This window comes from Salmo salar, chromosome ssa04 (assembly GCF_905237065.1).
Source record: "Salmo salar chromosome ssa04, Ssal_v3.1, whole genome shotgun sequence".
Lineage (NCBI taxonomy): Eukaryota > Metazoa > Chordata > Actinopteri > Salmoniformes > Salmonidae > Salmo > Salmo salar.
The window spans coordinates 76,447,075-76,466,605 of record NC_059445.1 but is presented as its reverse complement, the minus strand read 5'-3'; the positions used below and the strand labels follow the sequence as shown (position 1 = coordinate 76,466,605).

At 40.6% G+C, this 19,531-nt stretch overlaps 1 protein-coding gene across 4 annotated transcripts in view; it reads left to right on the top strand.

Annotated features, from left to right (window-relative positions):
* sept8 (Septin-8) overlaps window positions 1-11,821 on the top strand; it is a 57,190-nt gene extending 45,369 nt beyond the window's left edge. For 2 of the 4 annotated variants that reach the window (XM_014197988.2, XM_014197990.2), the window contains exons 8-10: window positions 500-632; window positions 2,625-2,794; window positions 9,706-11,821. In XM_014197988.2, coding sequence (XP_014053463.1) covers window positions 500-632; window positions 2,625-2,794; window positions 9,706-9,868 — 466 coding nt within the window. In that variant the 3' untranslated portion in view covers window positions 9,869-11,821. Of the gene's footprint in view, window positions 1-499; window positions 633-2,624; window positions 2,799-4,750; window positions 6,843-9,705 lie in introns of those variants that run through there. The other 2 variants (XM_045716235.1, XM_014197989.2) reach the window with 2 other exon arrangements.
* Window positions 11,822-19,531: the final 7,710 nt, after the last annotated feature.

Genomic DNA, 19,531 nt, shown 5'->3' with positions numbered 1-19,531 from the left:
GGTTGTTGTCCTTGATGATTTTTTTGGACTTCCTGTGACATCGGGTGCTGTAGGTGTCATGGAGGACAGGTAGTTTGCCCCCGGTGATGCGTTGTGTAGACCTCACCATCCTCTGGAGAGCCTTGTGGTTGATGGTGGTGCAGTTTCCGTACCAGGCGGTGATACAGCCTGACAGGTTGCTCTCGATTGTGCATCTGTAAAAGTTTGTTAGGGTTTTGGGTGACAAGCCAAATTTCTTCAGCCTCCTGAGGTTGAAGAGGCGCTGTTGCGCCTTCTTCACCACACTGTTTGTGTGGGTGGACCATTTCAGTTTGTCTATGAAATTAACAATCAAGCTAGTCATATGTTACTGGGGAAGCGGACCAATTTAATCTCAGAGTTCAGCATGTAAAGATGTTCTTTCTGTGAGTGATTTAAACCCTGTGTTAGTCAGAGGTGTACTGTAGTTAGGCTCAGATGTAGTAATCCATTTCTCTTTCTCTCTCTGCCCCGTCCACAGTCTCCAGGAGACCTATGAGGCCAAGAGGAAAGAGTTCATGGGAGACCTGCAGAAGAAAGAGGAGGAGATGCGACAGATGTTTGTCAGCAAAGTGAAGGAGACTGAGGCAGAGCTGAAAGAGAAGGAGAGAGAGGTGAGGCTGCTGGCTGGGAATGGGGGATTGTGGGGGGTGAAGTATTTCAGGAAATGGGTTTGCTGTCTTATTGAGGATTCAGTTCCACATACTGTAAATATGTCAGTGGTGTGCGTATAGGTAACTGCCAAATTAATGGGAACATTATTTTGGCAGTAAATGAGGGATACAAAGTATATTGAAAGCAGGTGCTTCCACACAGGTGTGGTTCCTGAGTTAAGTAATTAACATGCCATCATGCTTAGGGTCATGTATAAAAATGATGGGCAGGCCATTATTTTGGCCATTACTTTGGCTATCATGGCTATGCCCCCATCCACAGGGCACGAGTGGTCACTGAATGGTTTGATGAGCATGAAAACGATGTAAACCATATGCCATGGACATCTCAGTCACCAGATCTCAAACCAATTGAACACTTATGTGAGATACTGGAGGGGCGCCTGAGACAGCGGCAGCTGAGACCACCATCAACAAAAACAAAAATGATGGCATTTCTTATGTAAGAATTCCTCCAATAGAGTTCCAGACACTTGTAGAATGTATGGTAAAATACATTGAAGCTGTTCTGGCTTATGGTGGCCAAATGTCCTATTAAGAGACTTTATGTTGGTGTATCCTTTATTTTGTCAGTTACATGTAGATAAGGTGAGCTTGACATTGAAACCTACATTGCCTTCAGAAAGTATTAACACCTCTTGACTTTTTCCACATTTTGTTGTGTTACAGCCTGAATTTGAAATTGATTAAATTGAGATTTGTTGTCACTGATCTACACACAATATCCCATAACGTCAAAGTGGAATTGTGTTTTTAGAAATGTTTATAAATTAATAAAAAATGAAAAGCTGAAATGTACGAATCAATAAGTATTCAACCCTATTGTTTTGGCAAGGCATAAATAAGTTCAGGAGTAAAAATGTGCTTAACAAGTCACATAAGTTGCATGGACTCACTCTTAGGGGTGGCAGGTAGCCAAGTGGTTAGAGCATTGGGCCAGTAAGCGAAAGGCTGCTGATCAAGTCCCCGAGCTGACAAGGTAAAATTCTGTCGCCATAAACAAGGCAGCCACTGATCCCCGGAGGGCCGTCATTGTAAATAGAAATGTTATCTTAACTGACTTTCCTAGTTAAATAAAGGTTAAATTAAAAAAATACAACACGTCACTGAGTACCAATCTTCATATTTTCAAGCATGTAGGTGGCTGCATCATGTTATGTGTATGCTTGTCATCGGCAAGGACAAGGGATTTTTTTTTAAGGATTAAAATAAATGGAAAAGGGCTAATCACAGGCAAAATCCTAGAGGAAAACCTTGTTCAGTCTGCTTTCCAACAGACACTGGGAGACAAATTTACCTTTCAGCTGGACAATAACCTAAAACACAAGGCCAAGTTAGTTTTGCTTGGAGTTGCTTACCAAGATGACATTGAATGTTCCTGAGTGGCCTAGTTAGTTTTGACTTAAATCGTCTTGAAAATCTATGGCAAGACTTGAAATTGGTTTTCTAGCAATGATCAACAACCAACTTGACAGAGCATGAATCATTTTTTAAAGCATAATGGGCAAATATTGTACAATCCAGGGGAGCAAAGCTCTTAAAGACTTACCGAGAAAGACTTACAGCTGTAATTGCAGTCAAATGTGATTCTAACATGTCTTGACTCAGGAGGTTGAATACGTATCTAATCAAGATATGAGTGTTTTATTTTCTAATAATAAAAAATAAAAAAGTTCGAATTTTTCTTCCAATTTGACATTAGAGTTTTGTCTAGATCGTTGATAAAAGTCAATTCAATCCATTTTAATCACACTTAGTATCAAAGGAAAATGTGGAAAAAGTCAAGGGGTGTGAATACTTTCTGAAGGCACTGTACACATAGTCAAATGTAACAATGCATGTTAATACCTGTGTAGAACTTTCAATATGTGATTGGATTGTGGATCAAGTTTTAGCTCTTGGCCTGATAGCATCTCTTTCTGCTGCTATCAGTTACACAACAAGTTTGAGCAGCTGAAGCACATGCACCAGGAGGAGAAGAGGAAGGTGGAGGAGAAGAGGCGAGACCTGGAGGAGGAAATGAACGCCTTCAACCGCAGAAAGGTGGCAGCTGAGACTTTGTCCTTAGCCCAGCCACTCAAGAAGGACAAGGACAAAAAAAAGTAAGTGCTTTCCATTCATCTCCCTCTATTCCTCCCAAACCTCACCCTCTCTTACGTTAGGTTTAGCTTTCACTTCCTTTTTCCCCAAGAGGAGTGAATTGAGATCGCAGGGAGTAGTGTATTGACTTAAACTATGTGAGAAGCAGAAGCTGTAAAGAGCTGGCTGAGTCCATGTTCTGATCATATGTGGTATTCTTCTTTGCTCCCCTAAGTTCCCTACCAGGGTGCGGTGTTTATTGTATACTGAAATAGAGTTATAGGAATATGAGCAGACATGGAAAATACCTAAACTTTGCAGGTCCTGGTTGGAGAGGCAGGTTATCTGAGGCAGTCACATAAATGTTTTAGCTTCAACAGACAACATCTAGTAGTGGATAATACACTGTGGTGTACCTAATAGACTGTATATACTAGTATGTGGACATCCTTTCAAATTAATGGATTCGGCTATGTCAGCCACACCAGTTGCTGACAGGTGTATAAAATATAGCACACAGCCATGCAATCTCCATAGATTAACATTGGCAGTAGAATGGCCCGTACTGAAGAGCTCAGTGACTTTCAACTTGGCACGGTCATAGGATGCCACCTTTCCAACAAGTCAGTTTGTCAAATTTCTGTCCTGCTAGTTATTGTGAAGTGGAAACTTCACGGCTGAGCAGCTGTTCCTCCTAGAAGTGATAGGCCACACAAGCTCACAGAACAGGACCGCTGTCCTCGGTTGCAACACTGACTACCGAGTTCCAAACTGCCTCTGGAAGCAACGTCAGCACAAAACTGTTTGTCGGGAGCTTTGTGAGCAGCCGCACAGAAGCCTAAGTTCACAATGCGCAATGTCAAGCGTTGGCTGGAGTGGTGTAAAGCTCACCGCAATTGGACTCTAGAGCAGTGGAAACGCGTTCTCTGGAGTGATGAATCACGCTTCACCATCTGGCAGTCCGATGGACGAATCTGGATTTGACGGATGCCAGGAGAACGCTACCTGCCCCAATGCATAGTGCCAACTGTACAGTTTGGTGGAGGAGGAATAATGGTCTGGGGCTGTTGGTCATGGTTCGGGCTAGAACCCTTAGTTCCAGTAAAGGGAAATCTTAATGCTTCAGCATACAATGACATTCTAGATGATTCTGTTTGGGAAAGGCCTTTTCCTGTTTCAGCATCACAATGCCCCCGCGCACAAAGCGAGGTCCATACAGAAGTGGTTTGTCAAGATTGGTGTAGAAGAACTTGACTGGCCTGCACAGAGCCCTGACCTCAACCCCATCGAACACCTTTGGGATGAATTGGAATGCCGACTGCGAGCCAGGACTAATCGCCCAACATCAGTGCCCGACCTCACTAATGCTATTGCTGCTGAATGGAAGCATATCCCCACATCTAGGGGAAAACCTTTCCAGAACAGTGGAGGCTGTTATAGAAGCAAATGACAGACCAACTCCATATTAATGCCCAAGATTTTGGAATGAGATGTTCGACAAGCAGGTGTCTGCATACTTTGGGCCATGTAGTGTATGTGCAGTGGCAGTTATATTAGTGAAACAGTTGATTCATTTTGGGGTTAGTCTGACAGATTCTATAGTTCCAGAGTTAGTGCTTGGATTTTTTAAACTACATTATTGTAGGCCAAAGGAATGTTTAGTTGAGAAACCCCATTTTTATGTTAGAACTTTACATTTACAGTGCCATTAAAAAGTGTTTTACATCACAATGGGTTTGAAGGGCTCCCTCCCTTGACAGCTCTGAGAACTGCCACTCTTTCATTTATTCTGCTGTACTGAAGTTATGATTCTGAGGGACAATCCACTTATTTTCTCTATTCTTTCATTTCACTTTCATTATACTTTACCTTCATGAAGTCAGACATTTTTCTGAAAGAATGTGGTATGCCTTTTCACTGCAGTGTTCGTTCACTTTATTTTGTCATTGTTTGTCATTTTTTTTGTCATTTTCTTTCAGTTAATGTATGGGCCCAAGCCAACCATGGATTTGTCTTCCATCATCATACCGACGTCAACGTTTTTTTGTTGTTTTTATACATTCCTTCATGACATTGTGTACATGGACCAAAGATGCTGATGGGACAGGATATGAAGAGATTGAGCGAGAGAGAGCTGACTCACTGAGAGTGGCCATTCCCTTCTAGGATCATTCATGTTATGATTTTTTTTTCTTCTACATTTTGTTTGGTTATTATTTTTCTAGTTTGAGACTTACTGATCTGTTTTGCTCACCATCACTGATTTTATGACAGAAGGCACAACAAATCATGGACTTTCAACATTCAATGCTTTTTGGTACTGACATGTATTACCTTGTTCTCCCATGTTGTCAGTTAATGTAATGTTAATGGCTAAGCATTTACTGGTAGTGTAGGTGGACTCAACTCACCACCAGCCGTACACCAGTGTTCTGCTATCTGGCGTTAGACAGTGACCATACACCAGTGTTCTGCTATCTGGCGTTAGACAGTGACCATACACCGGTGTTCTGCTATCTGGCGTTAGACAGTTGCCGTACACCAGTGTTCTGCTATCTGGCGTTAGACAGTGGCCGTACACAGATGTTCCTCTATCTGGCGTTAGACAGTGGCCGTACACCGGTGTTCCGCTATCTGGCGTTAGACAGTGGCCATACACCGGTGTTCTGCTATCTGGCGTTAGACAGTGGCCATACACCGGTGTTGCGCTACCTGGCGTTAGACAGTGGCCATACACCGGTGTTCCTCTATCTGGCGTTAGACAGTGGCCGTACACCGGTGTTCCGCTATCTGGCGTTAGACAGTGGCCGTACACCGGTGTTCCGCTATCTGGTGTTAGACAGTGGCCATACACCGGTGTTCTGCTATCTGGCGTTAGACAGTGGCCGTACACCGGTGTTGCGCTACCTGGCGTTAGACAGTGGCCGTACACCGGTGTTCCGCTATCTGGCGTTAGACAGTGGCCATACACCGGTGTTCTGCTACCTGGCGTTAGACAGTGGCCATACACCGGTGTTACGCTATCTGGCGTTAGACAGTGGCCATACACCGGTGTTCTGCTATCTGGCGTTAGACAGTGGCCATACACCGGTGTTCTGCTATCTGGCGTTAGACAGTGGCCATACACCGGTGTTCTGCTATCTGGCGTTAGACAGTGGCCATACACCGGTGTTGCGCTATCTGGCGTTAGACAGTGGCCATACACCGGTGTTGCGCTATCTGGCGTTAGACAGTGGCCATACACCGGTGTTGCGCTACCTGGCGTTAGACAGTGGCCATACACCGGTGTTACGCTACCTGGCGTTAGACAGTGGCCATACACCGGTGTTGCGCTACCTGGCGTTAGACAGTGGCCATACACCGGTGTTGCGCTACCTGGCGTTAGACAGTGGCCATACACCGGTGTTGCGCTATCTGGCGTTAGACAGTGGCCATACACCGGTGTTGCGCTATCTGGCGTTAGACAGTGGCCATACACCGGTGTTGCGCTATCTGGCGTTAGACAGTGGCCATACACCGGTGTTGCGCTACCTGGCGTTAGACAGTGGCCATACACCGGTGTTACGCTACCTGGCGTTAGACAGTGGCCATACACCAGTGCAGACGTTTGATTACGCTATCTGATGTTAGACAGTGGCCATACACCTTATAGAGTGGGGTCTGAATTCTGTGCCAAACTAGGCCAGACCTTAGTCATGAATAGTAATAACAAAACTGATATAAGTACAATACCTGTATATTTATATTTTTGCAAACACGTATATGTAGGTACCATCGAGTAAACTAGTCCTAAAATATACAATAAATACTGGTGCTGTTTTTTATTCATCCAGAAACATGTATGTGAATATTTTGAGCTTACTTGGCTTTATTAAAATGTATAAGATAAAGTACATAATGCTGTATGTTTGTGATGTACCGTAAGCCATTGACGTGAGTATAGTCAGTTTACACTACCCATATACAATGCAGCGTCTAATAGAGGCCACAACTTACAGTAGAAATGTTTACATCGAAAGACTAGAAGATGTACTCACTTTTTATTGGAAATAAATGCAAGCCCTCGCCTTGGATGTGTCCCTATCCCGTGATTTATTTGATTGTTAAGAGAACTAGTGTGTAGTTCGAGAGAGACGCCAGCTGCTGATGTTTTTGCATACCTGCTCAATACCCCCTTTGAGAAGTTGTTCAGTAGGTAAGTTTAGGCCAATAGAAATGGAGAGCTCATGGTATCCATGCAGTAAAGATTAGCCCTCTGGTTTTAACCTTAACCTTTCCTTTTGGCCCTGACCAATGGTTGAAAGAGGAAGTTACTCTGCAACACCACATGCTGACCTCTGCAAGGTGTGAGCCATCAGCTGCTGGGTGAGGTTCGTGCTGTGCCAGTGTCAGCCAGACAGTTAGGACGACCCTGTTGTACTCCTCCCAGCTAACCTCAAAGTACTTCCCTATTTAAGGTTTCTTTCTTAATTTGAAAAATATTATTTGTTAGGCCTTTATGAGCAAATGTCAATTTCATCCGAAGGCTTTTGTTGGCATAACTCCATGTAATTAGCTTTAAGCTACTGCCTTTTCAAATCACAAGTTGCATTATGATGGGATGAAAGATATGCTTTGTACATGTCTTATTGGATTTGGGAGGGGGAACATTTATTTACTGGATTGTAAAAGGAATTCTATTTTCTCCTGAGGCCAAATTCAAAAACATGATTACAAAACCCAACCCAAAGTAGAACAGAGCTCTGTCATCCATTTACCAACGTGACCAATTGAAATGGCAGACTATATTGCATAATCATAATGTGTATAGAATTCAGTTATTTTGCCAGTTTGGAAAAATAAGGTGGAACGGGATGATGGCTTATGGATAATTTTCATTAACAAGTGTGATCATGAAATGTAATGTTTCTCTGTTATAGCTTGATTCTGGGGACAAAACCGTAACAAGCTGCTTTATCAGAAACGACCGAAGAGAAGAAATCTTTACACAATTTGGAAAACAGTAACATCAATGACAAACAAAATGTATTTGACAGTTGAAAGCATTACAATACTCCACTGTATCCCAAACTTCACTTCAATGCTAGTGGTAAATAAAGAAGCACATGTTATAACACTTCCTCACATTGCTTCTGAGATGTGACGACCTTTAAATGAGTAATAAAACGTCTTTGCAGCACATTGTCATTTGTAAATAAAGCATTTATAGTGAATAACTTGGAGGTCAACAGAACAAACATGTTTTAGTACAAGGAAGTAAAAACAAAAACTAAGTATTGTATATGAAAAGCTCTAAATAGGTAAGGAAGAGGCAGTTCCAAGTTCATGACAAGGTATCCTCAATCCCAAAATATAAACACAATCCCCCACACACACACTCAGACCAGTTTATCAGTGCAACAGGATATTAGCTCACAGAGGGGTGGGCAGGGGGACATTCTGGCGGGGGGGGACTTCAGTATTGTTGTCCTCGCTGACCTCCAGAGCCAACACTTCTTTGTATAGGCACCTAAAACCATCGTAGAACTTGTCTGTGTCTTCCGGTCTACATGAGTCCCAGTCTCCCTGCAGGCCCCCTCATCATCCTGGTGCTGCTTGGTCATATTAAAATATGTACACTGCTTTGGCTGGCAGGGAGAACTCCAGGCTGGTGAGGTACTGTATTATTTGTCAACCATCTCCTTGCAGTGGATGCTCTGAATCTGGCGCAGAAAAACAAACACACAAGTGATTTCGTCAAATGAAAACACATTATGACAGATGTAGTCAATTGTGTGTGGGTTCCATGTTTTAAACTCAACTGTAAAAAATTAAATAAATTGATACACATACAGTATGTTATGAACCAACCAGGAACATAGACAGACCTGTCTTATTGATAAAGTGAGAACAAAGGTGTAATTGTGAACTGAATATATATACACACACACAGTACCAGTCAAAAGTTTGAACACAGCTACTCATTCAAGGGTTTTTCTTTATTTTTACTATTTTCTACATTGTAGAATAGTAGTGAAGACATAAACTATGAAATAACACATTTGGAATAATGTAGTAACCAAGAAAGTGTTAAACAAATAAAAGAAACAAGCATTTATTTGGGCTGCAATCTAAGGCTGGTAACTAATGAACTGATCCTCTGCATCAGAGGTAACTCTGGGTCTTCATTTCCTGTGGCGGTCCTCATGAGAGCCAGTTTCATCACAGCGCTTGATGGTTTTTGCGACTGCACTTGAAGAAACTTTCAAAGTTCTTGACATTTTGCAGATTGACTGACCTTCATGTCTTAAAGTAATGATGGACTGTCATTTCTCTTTGCTTATTTGAGCTGTTCTTGACATAATATGGAGTTGGTCTTTTACCAAATATGGCTATTTTCTGTTTACCACCCCTACCTTGTCACAACACAACTGATTGGCTCAAACGCATTAAGTAGGAAATAAATTCCAGATATTAACTTTTAATAAGGCACACCTGTTCATTGAAATGCCTTCCCGGTGACTATCTCATGAAGCTGGTTGAGAGAATGCCAATAGTGTGCCAAGCTGTCATCAAGGCAAAGGGTGGCTACTTTGAAGAATCTGAAATATATTTTGATTTGTTTAACACTTTCTTGGTTACTACATGATTCCATATGTGTTATTTCATAGTACTGATGTCTTCACTATTATTCTACAATGTAGAAAATAGTAAAAATAAAGAAAAACACTGGAATGAGTAGGTGTGTCCAAACTTTTGACTGGTACTGTATAAATACTTTACCTCTAACATACTTTCCTAATATTTACTTACATGAGCACCAACTTGGTCAAATAATTACACAGCAAACACCAAAGCACAACACCAAACAGTCTCAAGCATTTTGAACAGTGTGAGGGGTGGTGATAGCGGCAAAGAGAGGCGTTGCGTGTCTTACCTGTGTTTTCGTCAGCAGATTGGTGAAGACGGAGAACCAGTCTGGGGTGAGTCTCTCCAACTCCAAGGTAATGATGGCCAAGGCCAGTGTGGAGCCTTTGAAATGCGACAGCTGGTGGCAGGCCATACAGTGCTGCACCTGCCTGGTCCACAATGCCACCTGGAAGCAAGGCCTCTTCTGAGTCTCATCAACCAAGTGTGGGAAGGTGGGGATGACTAGAGATCAACAGGGCATGGAACTTCAATCATACAGAAAAATGGAGACCAAAATTGTTACATATCCACCCACCGTTTAATTCATTCAATCATCACAAATTCATATCGATCATGGACAATTTTCCACTTCTTCCCTTCACCAGCCATTCCCATATTACATTGCAATCTTAGTACCCCCCCCAAATGTGTTATGGTGGAAAGTATGTGCCAATATCCCTATAGATAGTACCCATTGTTGTTTGAAAGACAATGGAGACATGACTACACCAAATCAAATTTTATTGGTTGCATACACTTTATTTAAGTTCAATGCAAGGTACATTTTCAGGGGAATGTAATTGTGAAATACTTATTGTTGGAAAGTATTTATTTGAAAAGTATTAAGAGGAAATTTCTTTGTATTTTACTAGAATTTGTTTTATGTATCATGTTTCTTTTTTTAAATTCTACAATACTTTTTGTATTTTGTAATAATATTACCTATTGTGAGCTAGGACAATATGGAATAGTTTTTATGGATTACACTATAATCTACACACAACTAACTGGTGTTCATCAACCTCTGAAATATTTTAGTATTCAGCGCAATGTTATGTTATAATTTGAGGACATTTTTCCTTTGGCCCTGGTTTGATTCAACACTAAACACTAATTCACACAGACAGAATTCTATTCCAGAGTGTTTTGGCCAATGGTTGTTGTTTATGAAGATGACATTGCAAGGGCGTCTTACATTAAAACAAAGACAGATTTAAGATGGAAATAACTATTACTAAAGGATGAAATATGTCTGATAGTGCAATTCATATTTAACGCTTATTTGACTTCCAGTTTGTAGTGTGTAGTATGAAGTATGACTCTTTCCAAGAAGTCAAACTCCAGTGTGCCAAATCTGAAACTATACAGCATGGAATTTAACTACACTAAATGTGCATACCTGACCGCATGGTAATATTCCAGTTCATCTAGGCCAGTGGTATTCGAAGTCTAGGTCGCGACCCCAGGGGGAACTGCAGTGGGGTTGCCAAAATTATGATATATATTTTTTTGGAACAGAAATTGAAGAGTACAGATTATTGTATGGGACAATATACAAATGTTTTTGAGAAAGATAATTAGGAAAATACTATTTTATTTAGTAAATATATTTATTGGTTTCTTTTCATTTTGATAAGAGATGAAATGTAATGAATTAAAGGTTATTTGTTGATGTAAAAATCGGAATATACCGATTTTAAGGTTGTGTCATTAGATTTGGGGTGGGTTTGCAAGTAATTCTTAGAGAAAAAAAATGGGGTTCCTAGAAAATCTAGCTGAAATAAATGGGGTTCCCGCTGAAAAAGTTTGAATACCACTGATCTAGGTTATGCGTTTTGTTAAGATTGTACTTGGGAGTGGGTTAGACAAATTCTATATCAAATGGCTCTCCCTTTGTTAGCTACCAGGGTTCTACTTTACAGTCAGATAAGTGCCTTGGCCTGATATATGATCTACAGAGCACTTAATCCCCATGTTTTAGATGACAGCTTTCCAATGGTGTCAAGTGTGGACATAGACATCACAGGGGGGCACAAGTCAAATCAATGCACAATTTATAGGACCAATACTCCAAGGGGGGGAGAAGTTAACAATGGACATTTTTGACGAGATGAAGTGTGTGTGTCCCTTGTGCTTTTCTACTGCTGTGTGAGCCCGTCAAAGCAGCGAGGACGTTTTAACGGCTACTTACCATGCAAAGGAAGTCGATTGGTGTCGTGGCGTACAGGTTCCAGTTCAGCTCATCTAGTATAATCCTCTCCATGCAAAGAATCTCAGCTATTGAAAAGTTGCATCCGCTCTGCACAACAAGGTCCTTGACTGCCCCAATCACCTGCTTCAACAGACAGCAGCAAGGAAGCCAATAAACGTATTGTACTAAACAAACATTGTGTTGTATTTTGATTGATTATAAGAAAGAATACACTTGCTTTGTGTTCACTACATTAAATTATGTTTTGATGTTAAACTTACAAGAGATAAAAAATCCCACCTCATCCTCCTTGTAGATTTTTGTGGAGAAGATACACTTCAGGTATTTGGGCTGGGGCTGAAACAGAAGACAGAAGGTGATTTGGTACCTCTATAGTTCAGCAGAATGTAGGCTGTGATTTATTGTGAAGAACAGAGAAGAGATGCATACCTTCAATGTTGCTAGCAGTCTATTCAGAACACAGACTCCATGAGCAAATGTTTACTGACAGAAGTTGAACAGTCTGCACATTTCACCCAGCCACAGAATCACATCTAGGAGTTGGAATGGTGTAATGTCACTACACGGTGCAGTGGAAAGAATCAAAAGGTCAGAACCTTTACAGAGGTGTGTGGTGGATGTGTCCGACTGTGTCAAACATTAGGCTCAGTCAAGATAGCAGCCTATATACCTGAATGGGTCTAATCTTAAAGACTGGCACTTTACAGCAGCGCCTCTCCCTGACCAGTGCACCCTCCAATAAAGCCATCAAAACGTTGCTTCTCTGAAGCTCCTGGGTTCTTCATCGTGACCGTGGTTCTGGCCAGGCTTCTCCACCACCTGAGACGTACACACTGTTTAGTGTTACAGGCCATGACATTTACAATGAAATTATGATATGCGTCACATAGTTGCTAAACACAATTGAAGATTTCAAAAAATCATAGGCTACATTGAAAATCCACATCATAAATACTTTGTAACAAAACAAAACCCTGTCTGAAATGTATTAGGCTACAGTGTCCAATCAAAAATAGCACTAGTATTTGTTTCTTCCTCGCAGAAGGTTAATGTTGTCACTTGTCCCAAGCTGGAAATTTCAAATTTGGATAGAGTGAATACACAATTCTAAACACCTGATTTCTGAACAGAATATACCCACTGAATGGATTGTGGATAAGGGCCGAAGTGATTTGTCAACAGTGTAGCTACAAGCTCATAATGCGCTCCATTGATGGATTGAATACAGGAAATCGAGAAATACATGTTATATTTTTGTAAACAACGCACGCCATTTTCTGCTTTTTTTGTGCGCGGTGTACAAAAACATTTCAAATTTTTACAATTTTAAAGAACTCTAAGTTCTGCGCAAAGCTACTTTGGCTTGTTATGCACAAAACAGAACACACAATATGGGTGAGATAGTGAGCAGCTGGTCGCAGCTACAGCTAATTATTGCATGCTGAGCTCATTCTACCTATTTCTTCAATCAGTCTTCCTAGCTCTTCCTTTCGAAATGCAGGTATGTTATTCTTTGACAACAGGCGTATTTATGTTCAGGTTTTAATCTTCCATGTTTATCATAGCAAAATGATTAAATCAAACAAGATGGAATGTTGTCAGTAGAATATTGCAGGATAGCTCATACTTAATTCCATGCAGTTTATACGGACAATTAAACACAAAAAAACGGCATAAACACGGGAAAAGTAAATACAAATAAAGCCACCACAATAAGAGAGAACCCAAATCCAGCGCTTGACTCTGCCTACCTTTTCGTCATGTCGGGGTTAAAGATACGAGATCCGTTATATAAAACGGTCGAGCCTCCACCGAAAGTGGACCTACAAAATGTACTGTAATAAAAGTATCAAATAATATTATATTATTTGTGCTACTTTTCGTATGTGCATGAAATCAAGTTATTATTCTGAGCTTTGTTTTCAAACAATGAAACCTAATCAGGTTGTTTTCCTTCAGCAGTCTCTTGAGAGTGCAGAAAATGGGGACTTTACATTATAAAGGGGCCTACTGTGGGCAGTAGGCTATGCTTACCTGCTTTGGTTGTTCTCCCTCAATCACTATTCTGAAATTACAACCATTTTGTATTATTTAGATTCACAGGAATACAACACAAAACAACTGCAGCAAACAACTGCTTAGGCTTAGATGCAAGCATAGAAATGTTGAGTGTTAGGCTACTGCATAGGATGGAAATCATTGGACCATCTACAGACATGGCATGGATCAGTGATACCACAAAACAAGTAGGCCTAATACCACTTTTGCAGAAATGCTGACAATGCATATTTCCCATGGATAACATGGCTTTACATGACAGTCAGTACTTTCGGTGAATAGGTCTTCTTCCCACGCTCATCTCTGGATATCCTCACAAAACACAGCTGACACGGATAAGTTGTAGTAGTTGAGGTCAGCCTTGAATTTGATAAGACAATATATACACTTACGCTCAAAAGTTTGGGGTCACTTAGAAATGTCCTTGTTTTCCAGGAAAACATACATGAAATGAGTTGCAAAATGAATAGGAAATATAGTCAAGATGTTAACAAGGTTATAAGTAATGATTTTTAATTGAAATAATAATAGGGTCTTTTTAACTTTGCTTTCGTCAAAGAATCCACCATTTGCAGCAATTACAGCCTAGCAGACCTTTGGCATTCTAGTTGTCAATTTGTTGAGGTAATCTGAAGAGATTTCACCCCATGTTTCCTGAAGCACCTCCCACACGTTGAATTGACTTGATGGGCACTTCTTACGTACCATGCGGTCAAGCTGCTCCCACAACAGCTCAATAAGGTTGAGATCCGGTGACTGTGCAGGCCACTCCATTATAGACAGAATACCAGCTGACTGCTTCTTCCCTAAATAGTTCTTGCATATGTTGGAGCTGTGCTTTGGGTCATTGTCCTGCTGTAGGAGGAAATTGGCTCCAATTAAGTGCCGTCCACAGGGTATGGCATGGCGTTGCAAAATGGAGTGATAGCCTTCCTTCTTCAAGATCCTTTTTACCCTGTACAAATCTCCCACTTTACCACCACCAAAGCACCCCAGACCATCACATTGCCTCCACCATGCTTAACAGATGGCGTTAAGCACTCATCTAGCATCTTTTCATTTTTTTCTGCGTCTCACGAATGTTCTTCTTTGTGATCCGAACACCTCAAACTTAGATTAGTCTGTCAATAACACTTTTTTCCAATCTTCCTCTGTCCAGTGTCTGTGTTCATTTCTTAATATTTTATTATTATTGGCCAGTCTGAGATATGGCTTTTTCTTTGCAACTCTGCCTGGAAGGCCAGCCTCCCGGAGTCGCCTCTTCACTGTTGACATTGAGACTGGTGTTTTGCGGGTACTATTTAATAAAGTTTCAGAAGAAAGTTATTTGTTTCTGGCCATTTTGAGCCTGTAATCGAACCCACAAATGCTGATGCTCCAGATACTCAATTAGTCTGAAAAAAGAAGGCCAGTTGTATTGCTTCTTTAATTAGCACAACAGTTTTCAGCTGTGCTAACATAATTGCAAAAATGTTTTCTAATGATCAATTAACCTTTTAAAATGATAAACTTGGATTAGCTAACACAACGTGCCATTGGAACACAGGAGTACGCCTCTGTACGTCTATGTAGATATTCCATAAAAAATAATCAGTTTCCAGTTACAATATTCATTTACAACATTAACAATGTTTACACTGTATTTCTGATCATTTTGATGTTATTTTAATGGACAAAATATGTGCTTTTCTTTCAAAAACAAGGACATTTCTAAGTGACCCCAAACTTTTTGAACGGTAGTGGACATATCCATCGATCTATCGTTCTGCCTGTTCACACAGTGTACCAACACAACAGACAGAATTGCTGATAATGTATATTTTCCAGCAACACGCTGTATTTGGCATGATTGTAAACTTGGAATGTGAAATCTGAATCTGGTCCTTCTCACAGCAAAACGACTCAATTTATTTTCTGTTGATAAACGATTATTTTATTAGATAGACAAGATTGTGTCAGTCACATTCACACTGTTTATGTTCCTTTTACTCCTTCGCTCTGATAAAAACAGTAAAATATTAAGTGTTTGTGTTGAGAGCATCACATGACTGTAATCAAAGAAATGTGGGCCTAGCTACTATGATCTCAGAAAGCTTACCCATTTGACAGGTCAGAGCTCCTATGTTGGTAACAGGTCTGACTGATCGCTCCAAAATAATGTACTCACGGGCTGGTAAGTATTTACAATGCCTCCTCCAGGGCCCATACACTTCATAAATCACTCTTAACCATGAAACGGAAACAAGTTTATACCTTGAACCACAGTTGGTGGCACAGCTCTCTCTGGTGGCATTTGTTCTCTTTGGTTAACTCCCCAAATGAAATATGCTTTACGATATATAAGGCCCTCAATGAAGGATATCAGTAGACACAATTTTGTTACATTTTAGACATTATTTTGTAAAAGAAAGGTGCATTGACGTTAAGACTATATGTTACAACAAATACATGATTTTGTTGTGTGTAAAGACTGTTTCACATGCATTGGAGAACATACTACTTGTGGATACTGAATAATAACGGTTTCATTGTCAGTATTTACTGTACAAAACATATGTTCTTTCTTTTTAGTTTAAAGCTATTGTTGGGTTTGATCTCTGATGTCAGTGAGGTTTGTTTTGTTTTCATCACCCCACCACACCTTAGTGTACTAGGTAACAGCAATGCATTTGCTGTTGTGCTACCTACTGTATCAATCCATCAAGATAACCTTAGGAAGAAACAAAGAAGGAAAAAGAAGTTAGCGCAAATAGATGAATCATTTATATTTACCATTTGTATTGTGTAATTTTCACTGTTAATTATATTAATCGGATGATAATAAAGGTTATGGACAATATTAAATGGATAGTTCACCCAAATTACAAAATTTCATTTTTGTTGCTTTGTAAGGAGTCCATGGACAAAGACAGTGCAGTCCACACTTTCGGTTGGTATATGTAGCCATTGCCACTATTGGCTAACATTTTCCAACCAACCAATGTAGTCAATGTACCCTTGGGCCTGGCTCCACTAGGGGGCAAAAGGTGGCTTAGCCCGCTCAGCTCAAACTTGTATCCCTTCAGTTTTAGTTTTATGTCCCTATATAAAAATATAAAAATGTTCAAATGATTGAGTGACAGGTTGGCACAAAACCTGTATCTCTGCTGCACTGTCAGCACATGCAATGTGTCAGCTCAATTGATAGAGCTCACCACGTTGTGTGTAGGAGGGCTATGGAAAGCCACTGGGGCGGTTAGGTATGACTCTTTTAGGTTTCCATAAAAAGCGGGAAAAAACACTTCTCGTCTGTGGCAGGATAAGTAAATTACGTGATACGCTTCCACCTGTAATAGTTGATTTTGATTTATAAGGCCGGGGTCAAGTTTACCATTGAAGTTGCTTCACTCAACTTTGCCTCACGCCACACCACTACAGAGTTTAGTTAGCTTCTTAGCTAGCTGTGAAAGTGTTAGTGTTATTAGCCTTAGCCTATTTAGATAGCTCTAACCATCTAATCTGCTACTGCCACGATGGATGTCAGAAATTGGCTTAGCCAAAGTACCCAAACAAAGCCAAAGAAGAAGGGGACACCTGGCTACTGTGTTAGTGGTTGTTAAAAGTTGTGACAGCATTGTGAAGTTCCTCTCTAACATCAAATGCACCCACTCGTACGACACAAGCAAGACTCGAGGATATAGAGCTGCTGAAGGCGGTGATGAGGAAAGGGAGATACCTAGTCAGTTGTACAATTGAATGCATTCAACTGAAATGTCTTCTGCAATTTTTTTTAATTTTTATTTAACCTTTATTTAACTAGGCAAGTCAGTTAAGAACAAATTCTTATGTTCAATGACAGCCTAGGAACAGTGGGTTACCTGCCTTACTCAGGGGCAGAACGACAGATATTTACCTTGTCAGCTCGGGGATTCAATCTTGCAACCTTTCAGTTACTAGTCCAATGCTCTAAACACTAGGCTACCTGCCGCCCCATTTAACCCAACCCTCTGAATCAGAGAGGTTCGGGGGGCTGCCATAATCAGGGGCGCTGCCAGGGATTTTGTGCCCCATGAAAATATATAACATTGGGCCCCACCACCACAGGCCACACCAACCCTGCGTAACTGCTGTAGCCACACACCTCCAGAACCCAGTCGAGCCATTCAAAGCTTTAAATAACTCTAGCTTTGCAGGCTTGCAACTCTCTTGTAGTCCAATATTTACTGTACGATATTTACTGACAGTGAGCTGTGAAAATATAACACTGTGCAGACATGCATGCAACATTCTGCATACAGTGGAATTCACTATTTGATGCAAGACTGATACCCTCTATAAGAACTGTGCTAAAGGCCATCTTTTACAGTCTAAAAGTCATTTGAATGGTAAAATTCTCTAATGGAAAATTCTCTTAACATGAATGACTTAAAATAAATATAACTTAAATATACATTAACCTCTTCAATGAAAATAAATTAACATTATCATCTATAGAAGGATATAACAAACAAAATAATAAAATCAGCAGCAGATGTTTGAACTAAGTATACATACCAACTAGAAAATCAGCAGCTGGAAAAGTGGAAATGGAAAACAAAATGGAAATGAAAAGGCCTGATGGTGGCGCTAGAGGAAAGGTCAAGTGGTCACCAAATCAATAGGTTTCTTCCACTTGGGGTCTTGATTGTGCACAACATTTTATGGCAATCCAGCCATTACTTTGAGATATATCTTGTTCTCAGTCTGTTCTCAGTCTTGTTCTCAGCCTGTGGGCATCATGTGTGTAGTGATCCAATATCCATAGCCATGCCATTTAACAGTTATCACTGGCCCTTGCTCAGCCTTACTCACCAAGGCCCAGCGCTGAGCCTTCTTGCTAGCAAAGTCACTGATCAGCTTGTTTTTCTACATCCTCACTTTGTCTGTCTCTTTCTGTGCACCTTCTCTCATTTGCTCCATCCTCATCATCTGCATTGGTACTGCCGGCACTGTCTTTCACCTCTTCCTCCACTTCCACACTCCTCCCTGACAAGACTGTATCAGGGTCCTGGCTCTGTAGAGTGTACATGACACATATGATAATATCCTATAATATAATACCATTTGTAATAACATCATAACCAAAATTTCAGTTACTACATTTTGTTGACTTAAATGAACTGCATGCACCACGGAAAAAATTTAACAGCACTGAATCCTGCAGAATATTGACCCAAATTACCTGCAGTTGCACATCAACACCACTAGATGTCAGAAAACGACCATATTTCAGTCTGCATCAAAGCCATGGAGACATACCTTGGCCATATGACTTTAAGGTATTATTTTAACATTGGCTGTCACAGTTGAAGTCGGAAGTTTACATACACTTAGGTTGGAGTCATTAAAACTCGTTTTTCAACCACTCCACACATTTCTTGTTAACAAACTATAGTTTTGGCAAGTCGGTTAGGACATTACTTTGTGCATGACACAAGTAATTTTTCCAACAATTGTTTCCATACAGATTATTTCAATTATAATTCACTGTATCACAATTCCAGTGGGTCAGAAGTTTACATACACTAAGTTGACTGTGCCTTTTAAACAGCTTGGAAAATTCCAGAAAATTATATCATACCTTTAGAAGCTTCTGATAGGCTAATTGACATCATTTGAGTCCATTGGAGGTGTACCTGTGTATGTATTTCAAGGCCTACCTTCAAACTCAGTGCCTCTTTGCTTGACATCATGGGAAAATCATAAGAAATCACCCGACCTCAGAAAAAAATTGTAGACCTCCACAAGTCTGGTTCATCCTTGGGAGCAATTTCCAAACACATGAAGGTACCACATTCATCTG